We start from the raw sequence: 11,347 nt of genomic DNA on the forward strand, positions 1-11,347 counted from the left end.
TCATGCATATTGAGAAAAATGTTTGTGAGAGCATATATGGTACATTGCTCAATATTCCTGGTAAGACGAAGGACGGAGTTAATGCTCGGTTAGATTTACAAGAAATGGGTTTGCGGAAAGACTTGGCCCCTAAGCCTCAAGGTAATCGAACTTTCCTACCACCGGCCTGCTATACATTATCAAAGCATGAGAAGAAATTGTTTTGTAAGTGTTTAGCGGACTTAAAGGTTCCAGATGGTTATTCTTCAAACTTTAGGAATCTTGTTTCAATGGAGGACTTAAAGATGGTAGGATTGAAATCTCATGATTGTCATACATTGATGCAACAACTCTTGCCTCTTGCAATTCGTGCAATCCTTCCTAAACATGTGAGACATGCAATTGCAAGACTTTGTTTTTTCTTCAATGCAATTTGCAAGAAGTCTATCATTGTTGCTGAATTGGAAAATATTCAAAATGATCTTGTCGAAACTTTGTGCCTTTTAGAGAAATTCTTTCCACCATCATTTTTTGATGTAATGGTTCATCTAACTGTACATTTGGTTCGAGAGGTAAGATTGTGTGGACCAGTACATTTCAGGTGGATGTACCCGTTTGAGAGGTACATGAAAGTATTGAAAAGTTATGTTCGAAACAAAAATCGACCAGAAGGTTGTATTGCCGAGGGTTACATATGTGAAGAAGTGATTGAGTTTTGTAGTGAATTTCAGAGAGGATTAGATGCAGTTGGAAACCCAATTGGTAGATATCAAAAGTTAAATGATAAGGATGATGTTGGCGCCCCATTTAAAGGTGGAAAAAATCAATCAATTGATCAACAACTTTGGGAGCAAGTTCATAGATATATACTTTTGAATACACCAGAAGTGGAACCGTATGTCAGGTGCGTATATACATGTTAATGTATAAAATAGTTGATATATATTTTTAATATATATATATATATATATATCAACATGTATAATTTAGTTGATATTTTGAATATATTAATAGGCATCGATAAGTTCATATGTTGGATATATTTTTATTAATTACAACAACTTTTATTTGTTTTAGTATTCATTTTGAAGTCTTGAAGTCAAGCAAAAAAAATCGAGGAAAAAAAGCAAAATGGTTTCAAGACGAACACAAACGTACATTTCCGTACTGGTTACGTGATAAGGTATGGGAAAGTTAAATATTCAATATATAATATAATTGTTTTAGCTTTAAATTTTCATATTTTTCTATTGACTAGATTGCACAAGAGCGAAGTCAACCTAACCACACAGTGTCTGAAACATTACGATGGTTAGCCCATGGTCCGCAATGGGTGGTAACGAAACATGAAGGATATGTCATTAGAGGGGTTAGATTCAACACTCTAAATATGGATAATAAGAGGGTCACCCAGAATAGTGGTGTCAAAGTTATTGCCAAAAGTGAGCATTTTGCTAGTGCTAAGGATAATAACCCAATTTTAGCCGAGATGACATACTATGGGATCATAAGAGAGATTTGGGACGTCGATTACACTATGTTTCGAATTCCAGTGTTCAAGTGTGATTGGGTTGACAGCAGTGGTGTGAAAGTTGATGAGATGGGGTTTACATGTGTTAACTTTAGTAAAATTGGATATAAATCTGACCCATTCATCATGGCTTCACAAGTTCAACAAATATTTTATGTTGAAGATCAACTTGACTCGAGATGGTCTATTGTTTTAACTCCACCACGACATTGTACTTTGGTTGAAGAAGAATTGGTTGAAGAAGATGTTCTTGGCGATACTACAATGGCTCACAATCCATTTGCCATACAATTGCCAAGTGTTGATGAAAATGATAATGAGGATGAATGTGAGAGTGGCTATGTTCGTAATGACTGTGAGGGGATATGGATAAACAATATCTTCTAAATAAATTGGTACGTATATTTATTAACTTATAATTATATTTTAAGTAATATTTATTTATTCATTGTGTGTTTTTTTCTTATGTGTTATCCACTTTAATTAGGAGAATATGTGCCACGCCAAACCTTAAGAAGGTAAATATTCATTAAATTTTCGTTTGCCAAATTACAATTTAATTTATTAATTATGATTAAGTTTTTATTAATTTATTTTGCGTCAGTGCTAACAAAATTTTTTATTTTTCCATATGCAGTATGAGGGCGTAATATCGTCAACTAGAGTACATCAACTTCCATCTCAATAAGTATGCATATGTATGTCAATGAGATGATATTTAATTATATTGATTATTGTTTTGTTATGAACAAGTATTTATTTTAAATTTTATATTTTAATTATTTTGGACGAAGTTAGTTTGGGTTTTTTGCTATTATAATTAATTTTATATTTTAATAAATTTTTATGAAGATAAATCTAAAAAATAAAAGAAATGGCGGTTTATGAATATAACTAAAAGTCGCCTAAAATATATAACGACATATAATAAGATCAATTTGGCGACTCATATAATTTTTAGCGACATAAATATATAGTTGTATACGTCGCTAAATAGGTCAAAGAGTCGCTAAAAATTAATAAATATGCGACTCTTATAATATGTCGCTAAAATATAAACGGTCGCTAATATGGCGACACTAAAAACTCCTCGCTAATTGTTACGGGTCGTTAAAAAACCGATCCACAAAATTTGTCGCTAAACCTAATACGTCGCTACATAGATGCAAAACGGCGTCGCTAAAAATTCATGAGACGCTATTTTAGAGACACTAAAAAATAGTCGCTAAAAATATAACGTCGTTAAAAGAGAGACTCAAATAATGCGTCGCAAAAATTAAAGTGTCGCTAAATAGGCGACAAACAAAATATGTCGCAAAAAATAAAGTGTCGCTAAATAGGCGACAAACAAAATGTGTCGCAAAAACTAAAGAGTCGCTAAATAGGCGACAAACAAAATGTGTCGCCAAAACTAAAGCGTCGCTAAATAGGCGACAAACAAAATGTGTCGCTAAAAATGAATGAGTCGCTATTCAGGAAGAATTTTTAGCGACATAATTATTTGGCGACTAATCACACAACTGTCGCTAAAAATTTATTAGCGACTTTATTATAAAGAGTCGCTATTTTATTAGTCGCTATAAGTACATCACTGTATGAGTCGCTAAAAATATAATGTGCGTCGCTAAAATGTATTATTAGGCGACTGTTATTATACGTCGCCTGTTATCTTATATATTTCGCGACAAGACATTTGGCGACTCAGTCAAATGCGTCGCTGTTTATTTAGTGCGACGCAGTACTTGCGTCGTGTATCAGCTCGATTCTAGTAGTGACTATTTGGTATTTTTATCATGCTCTAGGAATTTTTTTTATCATATGATATTCTATTGCACTTTTCGAATTTTCTTTGGATTTTCATGTTTTTTTTTTTTTTTTTGAATGTTTAGTATTTCTTTTGGGCACTTGGAACTTTTTTTTTTAACCATTTGGTATTTTTTTAGACTTTTAGAATTTTTTTTACCATGTGCTATTTGGATCCTGCTCCTGAAATTTTTTTTTTATGAACATCTACTATTTTTTTTGGGTCTCTCGATTTTCTTTTAATGTTTTAAATGGAAAAATTGGAGGAAACTCTGGAAAATGAATTAAAAAAAATCAAATTTGAAGGTCATATGTGCAATATATAATCCCTATTTGATAGTTTCCGTTAATTTTAACCATATTACATCAATTTGTAAAGATTTTGAAAATAGGAAATATCAATATGTTGAAATTAATTTTAAAATCCTCAAATGAAATTAAGTGATATTACATGGTATTAAATGTAGTTATTACAAGGTATTAAATGTAGCTATCCTTCTTTTAAATGGCTGTTTTTTTTTTTTTTTTTTTGACATGGTAAAAAAAAAAAAATTTAATAATGCATAGAGTCATTAGAGTTGCTTTTATAATCTTTGGATTTCTGCAAAGATGAAACTTAACTCATTGAAATAATTCAAAAGCTATAAAAGATAAACTACTTTAAAAGAAATAAAGTACACTTTATTTGAACTTAACATGCGTGCATATGAATATCCCAACTTTGATATAATAAATATGATATCTCAAAAATTATTTTCCAACATAGTCAAGAAAGAGTTGCAACTTGCGGAAGTTACTTGGAGTTTTTTAAATATTAGTAAGGTAACAGCAATTTAGTTTTTACAGTTTATTCCGTCCATATAATATATATATATATATATATTTTCAGGGGTTTTCGGATGTATTAAGTTTTTGACACTTTTTTTTGTTCACCTTTTGTACTAATCTTCATCAATAAAAGTTTGCTTCTCTTTGTCCATGGTTTTTTTTTGTCAATGATTTTCTACGTAAATCCGAATGTATTTTTCTTCTTCTATTGCCATTGTTTTGTTATAGTTTTCACAACACTCGGAAACCAATGATAGTAACAAAAATTAGTAGGAATTGCATGTAAAACATAAACACAGAAAATAAAAATAATCAACAAGATCAACTGCACACCTAATAAAAGTAAAATAAAAAGAAGAGAAACATCTAGAATAAAATATCACAAACCATTTTTTTTCCCAAAAAAAAAAAAAAAACTTAAATTTAATTACATTTAATTCAGTTTAATGAAATTTATAAATATATTGTACTCTATTTGGATAAATTGAGATTTTTGTTTCCCCCACGAAATGATAACTCATTTTATTTTATTTTATTTAAACAATATGTTGACTTTTAGAGCTATTTGAACATATTTTTATTGTTTAGTTGATGTGTTTAGTCGAAAATTTAAATAATGATTGGTATTCGCCGATTGATAAGGAGTACTTGCATTAATTAATAAGGTCAACTGCACACCTAATACAGAGAGAAATCTATAATAAAATGTTAACAAACAACTCAAGCTTTGATCAAATTCAGTTTGGTTACAAACTCTTCAATATTCATGTCAGAACTTCCACCTTCATCTACTGCCTTCTTGGCCAATATCCTCCATCTATCAGCATTAAATATTTTCTCTTTCCCTCTCTCTCCCTCCATTATTTCCCGTATGCAATATTCTATTGCTTCTCGTTTTACAATTCCTTTCTCATTAGTGGGAGCTTTAATTCCCAGCTTCCAAACATCCATTATATACTTTGCATTGGTGCTTTGGTCGGTCCACTGTGGCATTGCCACCATTGCAACCCCCAAGCTCAAAGCTTCAAGGGTTGAGTTCCAACCACAATGAGTAATGAAGCATCCAATTGCCTTGTGAGCCAAAACCTCCATCTGTGGACACCATGAAACCACCAAACCCTTCTCAGATGTCTCATCCAAGAATCCTTTTGGGAGCTTAGCTTCCTGTGATTTCCTTACCACCCAAAGAAAGTGGCAATTGCTTTTCTTCAAACCCCATGCTAGTTCCTCCATTTGCTCCACGTCAAGAACTGCTAGGCTACCAAACGAAACATAAACAACAGACCCTTTTGATCTTTCATTTAGCCACTTTATGCAAGCATCAACGTTTGGATTGAAAATGCTAAACCCATATTCCTTGTCATCTTCAAGTCGCTTGTCCAAGTACGTTGATGGGATACTTGGTCCAATTGTCCTCAAAGGCCATATCTTCATCATCCAATCAACCACCTATACATACATATATACATATATTCAAGAAAAACGAAAAAATGAAATACAAGCCATTCCTCCAAGACTAAAAACTTTTTTGTTTTATGTCACAGAACCCCACACTAGACCTTTGTTTAGTACTTTACCATTGCATCTTAAACTTTGATTCCCACACCACCCCCCCCCCCCCCCCCCCCCCCCAAAACCCCACTTTTCTCTAGTTGATAAAAGCCATCCAAAAAGTTATCCATGTGCATATCGGATGACTTCTAATATTAAAATAGCTAATTTTCCATCCAAGATTTTGATGTCTGTTATCAATTGGAGTAAAGTGGGGGGAAAAAACAAAGTTTAAGGTGGAATATGACGCTTTTAAAAGATTGGGGGTAAAGTGAGAAGCAAGGTAGAGTTTGGTGAGTTTAGTGATATTAAGCCAAACTTTTTTAGTTCAAAGCAAAAATGAAGAAAAACCAATGAAAATCACTCATTCGTTAGATTAATAATAATCAAGCTGACCTCTTTTTCCAGCTCATAATATGTGTTGCAGAGGATCCAATCAGCTTCGTTAATGTTAGAGAATTGATCCACAAGCAGTTTAAAGACAGCCGGGTACGATTCCAAATCATAAACATACGATGGCATATCTGAAGGTTCCAATGAAGGCAAACCAGGAAGCAAAATTTCTGATTCCAAAAGAGGAACTTTCAGCAACCCTTTATGTATATGATATAATATGGTGCCAACAGCACAAGATTGAGTGAAGAAAACAGCCCCTTTAAGTCCAAATTTCTTACCCACATCTAGAGCCCAAGGCAAGAATGCATCATAAACAATACAATCAACTGGGAATCCTGATCTAGAAATCTTCTTAAGGAGCTCCATCAATGTTTGTGAACCTACTAGCCGAAAGCTCTCCAAATATGCCTGAATGCTTTCTACATCTTCCAGCCCGCCTTCGTCGTAGCCATCAGAAATGGTCTCGAAAGTTATGGGGATGGAAGTAAGACAACCAAAATGGATGGTTTTGCAGATGGATTTGGTGGTAACCAGTGTAACTTTGACACCTTTTTGTTCTAACCGCTTGGAGAATTGGAGCATAGGATTAATGTGGCCTTGGGTTGGATAGGCTAAAGCCAAACAGTGAGATTGATGATGGGTTATCTTTGCTTTCTCCATTTCTGTGTGTTGACTAGTTGATAGATCTGATTTTATGGACATTTATCTAGTTGAATCACAAGTTGTGCACCATTGATTTGTATTTAATGCGAATGATAGGTGCGTGATGAGTAATTTAGAATTGTAGATCTAACCAAAACATATAAAGAATGCAAGAAAGTTAGTACAAGAAAGTTAATAATATAACAATTAAGATATGATCTCCTTTTATATTCTAATGTATTTCTCGATTATAGAGCTACTCACACGTAGCCAAGTCTACAAATATATCTCTCACTATTATATAATGACAAGAATTAAAAACTTTACAAGGGGTTACATTGGTTAAACATTTTCTTTGCTAATATGAATGATAAAAGTTGGAGAAATTTCATCTAATTGGTGACTCCCTGGCCAGTTTAAGGCAATATTGGAAAATAATAAGGGCCTGTTATGTATTGTTTTGCGAAATTGTTTTCTATATATATATATATATATATATATAAATTGAAAAATGATAGCAATTTTTTTCTTTTTTCTTTTTTTTTTTCCCTTTTTTTGTGGGGGAAGGATTTGGATATTCGAAAATTTGAACCCCTTCTAAAAATTTCATCATTTTCAAATTAGATTTTTTTTTTTTTAATATCATTAGGGTCACATAAAGAAATATAATAACCAATGGTAGTTATAAGAGAGTTAAAAGTATAGGTTTTCTTAAAAAAGAAAATGTCACTTTTCAATTGTATCCTTGAAAGGGGTCATTGGAATTAAAATTATCCTAAAATTTATTACCATTTACCAATACAAACCAATGGAAATTATTAATTTTTCAACTTCAGAATATATGAATCAAATAGGGTCTAAGTTTAATTAATGAAGAGGAAAAAAGAGAGGCTTCTTTTCAATGATATCTTCCTTTTTACTTCTTTGATACTAAGGTAATCATGCTTGAAAGTTTCAGTACTTTCCGATCTAAGTAGTCGTCAACCATACTCTCTGAAGCCGGTTTGGAACGAATCATCGCTTGTCGGTTATATCCATATCCAATTACACATTAATTAATTGTGTTAATTCCTTTAATTATAGTTATTATTGGCGTAGTTGCTGACATAGAGGAACATCACCAAATATGACGTTCGAACCTCATGCTTAAAAACAATAAACTATTCGCTCACCTAATCCGCATATTCCATACATCAATTTTATTATAATTCAACCTTAGAAAAATGAGCATTGTCAACTTCTTTCCATGTAACTTATACGGAGATATGATTACCCACTACTCAATTGATCAGTTTTAATTAGATGATCATCATCTAGAGAGAGAGAGAGAGAGAGAGAGAGAGAGAGAGAGAGAGAGAGAGAGAGAGAGCAAGAAAGAGAGAGAGGGGGAAAAGGATGAAGGGAACTTGCTGCTTTATTCTCTTGATAACCATCACCAGCCTTGGTTTATTGTCATCCTTTGTGAATTCACAAACAGATTCTTGTAGCTTAAATCTTAACCTCAATGCTGTTGTCCCTTTCAATACGTCTTCCCTCCACTGCCTTGCTGCCTGGGATGCTGAAGGCTTCATTCTTAGAGTAAGTCCACACCTCTTACATATATACAAATACATATATATATATATATATATATCTATAGGATCTTGGACTAAAGATAAAGTCTGTAAACAACCTATAATTGCTAATTGGCAAGTGCCAGTCTATGATCCTAGATAAGAGAATATATATATATATATTTGTATGTAAACTTCATATATAGTTTCAAAGAAAAAACTGAATTGGGTAAGACTTATCATTTAAAAGCAAATCCTCCGATTAATATTAGTGGTAAAAATATTTATTTTAAAACTATATATATCAGGTCAACCAGAGGAAAAAACTGAAAGTATTATTGGCTTTAAAATGAGATTATATATGGAAAATTCTTGCAGTATGAGCAAAGTTCATCAAATGTATGGAGCTTTGTTCTCTCAGCACCAGGAGATACAAATTCATATATAGCAATTGGGTTCTCAAGCAATGGAAAAATGGTGGGTTCGAGTGCGGTTGTGGGGTGGTCTTCTAATGGTACTGGAGTGGTCAAACAATATTATCTTGGTGGAACTTCACCACGCTTGGTGGAGCCAGATAAAGGCAACCTTGAGCTTCTCCCCAACTCATCCTCCATCATCGCTCAGTCATCTCGCCTCTACCTTACCTTCCAGTTGGAAACCAACCTGCCCCTTTCTCGCCTCATTTATTCCGTTGGACCCGACGGAATTTTCCCGGCGGCCCCCAATTATATCTTGACGCAGCACCGGAACAAGGTCTCCACCTCAGTTAATTATAATACAGGTAAAAATGATACGCCAACTAACCTAAGTAGAAATATGTGTCCTTTTTTTTTTTTTTTTTTTTTTTTTTTTTTTTTTTTTTTTTTAAATCAACTACTCCTAGTGGGATAAGAGTCCATAATTCAGATGATCAATTAATTAAGGTCATCCTATTTCAAGTAGGGGTACAATATATGTCGCCCTTGTGTTTCAAAATCTTAACCATCAATATAATAAATGTTTGTTGACCAAAAATAAAAATAAAAATAATTAAATATATGTATTGGAAAAAAATGCTACAAGATTAGACAAAGCTCATATTTTATTTAAACAAGTGGACACATGACAGAGACAGGCTGACTGCTGATTGATGCATTGCATATAACCCACCGCACTAGCGGTGCGGCATGCTGCTGCCTGCTGCTGTGTCTTGATGCAAATAGGCTGGTTTGTTTGGGGTTCAATTAGCCAACTACCCCTTCATCCCTTTGTATAGTGATCTATATATTCTTATTTTTCAAAGTAGACATGAAAAGTCTAGTACTGAAAAAATTGTCATCTAGCTTTAGGGAAAAAAAAAAAAAAAGAAAAATCTTTTTCTTCAAATGACTAATTTTGTGTCTTTAAAAGCAAGAAAATTGTTTCGTATGTCAAGCTTCCACCAACTTTCGAGTCCTTAAACATGACTTATATTCTATAGACTAATAATGAAGTCACAAATTTTGTTCACATATGTTGTTCTATCTATGGCTCAGGACGAACTGTATTACAGACCCCATATAAAACTCTAAAACGGAGCCATGGAATACTCAATATGCTAGGATGGGGTATTTTATTGATCATTGGAACAATTATTGCTCGCCACTTGAAGCAATGGGACCCAGTTTGGTTCTATCTACATGCTGTCATTCAATCATTGGGATTTGGAGTTGGATTAGCAGGTGTTATTTGTGGATTTATCTTGAACGATAAGCTAGATGCTGATGTCTCTGCCCACAAGGGTCTCGGGATCTCAATTCTTGTTCTTGGCTGCCTCCAGGTTTGTCCATAGTATTCTATACGCGTGTATGTGTGTAGAGGTTAATTTCACCTTATTCTATGTATTTGAGTCAGATTAATTGATTAACAGAAATTTTAAAATTGATTAGTTTTTCCATTAATAAATTAATCAATTTTTTCTTCTTTTTTCTTTTTTTATCTTGTTTGTAAATTAAAAAATTTATAAACATTCCCAATCTTTAAACTTTTTATTAGTTAATTTGAGAATTAAATTATTGTGAAAGAAATTATAAATGCAAGGTTTGAAGTGAAATATTTCAAATTTAAAGGTCCAATGTACAATCTAATCAATATACATGACATACTAAAATGTAATTTATTCTAAAAATTATCTCAATTATATTAATGGTAAGAATCTAGAAATTACATAAAAAATTACATGCAATTCCAATATAAATTGTCGAACGAAGTTCAGTAGATGATATGTGCCATATTATATATATATATATATATATATATAAATTATACATATTATATATATTTTACTAGTATTGTTGCCATATTATATACATGCATATATATATAGTATAATTTTATTTTATTGTGCGACTGATGTTATGTGATCTACATGGTAATATATCCATAAATTACATGTAAATGTAAATGGGACGCTAAATGCTAGGCAACGTCAACGCTCAATTGAATAGGACCATGTATACATTATGTATGATGTTTTTGCATATAAATAATAAGAAATTATCTTAGTTGGGATTCTATTCTGGACAAAAATTAAAATCAAGATCAACCTATTACTTGAACAAAAAGTTTGTCAAGGATCTAGCATAAGTAATATGCATAATGTTGTTTTCTGTGTTTTCGTTTCATAGGTGATGGCCCTTTTGGCTCGACCAGACAAGGAATCCAAAATTCGAAAATACTGGAATTGGTATCACCATACCTTGGGAAGGATTTTAATTATTTTTGTGGTGGCAAATATCTTCTATGGAATCCATTTAGGAGAAAGTGGAAAGGGATGGGCTGCTGGTTATGCTGCTGTTGTTACTATCATGTTTGTGGTTGCTCTTCTTTTAGAGTTGAAGATGTGGTGTAGAAAGTAATTTTATTAAAATCTCTTTTTATTATTATTAATTTTTTGGGTCTATATATATAGATTCCCTAGGATCTGTTTCATTTGTATTGCCAACTGGAGAGTTTTGGGGGGTTAAAATACATTCAATTTGTTTTGTTAAAAAGCACTGAATATCAGAAACTGTCCGCAGCTTGTGTTTTCATATTTGGTAGTAAT

The 11,347-nt window shown here is 32.5% G+C and overlaps 2 protein-coding genes across 2 annotated transcripts; one reads left to right on the plus strand and one right to left on the minus strand.

The window, feature by feature from the left end:
- Positions 1-4,817: 4,817 nt before the first annotated feature.
- Positions 4,818-6,800, minus strand: LOC107427149 (UDP-glycosyltransferase 74F2). The gene is made up of 2 exons (XM_048481605.2): positions 6,089-6,800; positions 4,818-5,590 (listed from the first exon to the last, which is right to left on the minus strand). Exons 1-2 carry the CDS (start codon positions 6,788-6,790, stop codon positions 4,862-4,864), a joined length of 1,431 nt encoding a protein of 476 aa, XP_048337562.2. The 5' UTR covers positions 6,791-6,800; the 3' UTR covers positions 4,818-4,861.
- Positions 6,801-8,038: 1,238 nt separating this feature from the next.
- LOC107427143 (cytochrome b561 and DOMON domain-containing protein At3g07570) lies at positions 8,039-11,347 on the plus strand. The gene is made up of 4 exons (XM_048481532.2): positions 8,039-8,308; positions 8,662-9,064; positions 9,798-10,081; positions 10,929-11,347. The coding sequence occupies exons 1-4, from the start codon at positions 8,126-8,128 to the stop codon at positions 11,157-11,159; spliced, it is 1,101 nt and encodes a 366-aa protein (XP_048337489.2). The 5' UTR covers positions 8,039-8,125; the 3' UTR covers positions 11,160-11,347.

The sequence above is a fragment of the Ziziphus jujuba genome, chromosome 9 (genome assembly GCF_031755915.1).
Source record: "Ziziphus jujuba cultivar Dongzao chromosome 9, ASM3175591v1".
NCBI classification, from domain to species: Eukaryota; Viridiplantae; Streptophyta; class Magnoliopsida; order Rosales; family Rhamnaceae; genus Ziziphus; species Ziziphus jujuba.

What these genes read in the sequence shown, in the direction of transcription:
- LOC107427149 (XM_048481605.2), bottom strand. Translation starts at nt 6,790, where the DNA reads ATGTCCATAAAATCAGATCTATCAACTAGTCAACACACAGAAATGGAG. An exon ending in ATTATGAGCTGGAAAAAGAG is followed by an intron (nt 5,591 to 6,088) that starts GTCAGCTTGATT and finishes ATGTATGTATAG; the next exon opens with GTGGTTGATTGGATGATGAA.
- LOC107427143 (XM_048481532.2), top strand. Translation starts at nt 8,126, where the DNA reads ATGAAGGGAACTTGCTGCTTTATTCTCTTGATAACCATCACCAGCCTT. An exon ending in CTCAGTTAATTATAATACAG is followed by an intron (nt 9,065 to 9,797) that starts GTAAAAATGATA and finishes TCTATGGCTCAG; the next exon opens with GACGAACTGTATTACAGACC. An exon ending in TTGTTCTTGGCTGCCTCCAG is followed by an intron (nt 10,082 to 10,928) that starts GTTTGTCCATAG and finishes TTCGTTTCATAG; the next exon opens with GTGATGGCCCTTTTGGCTCG.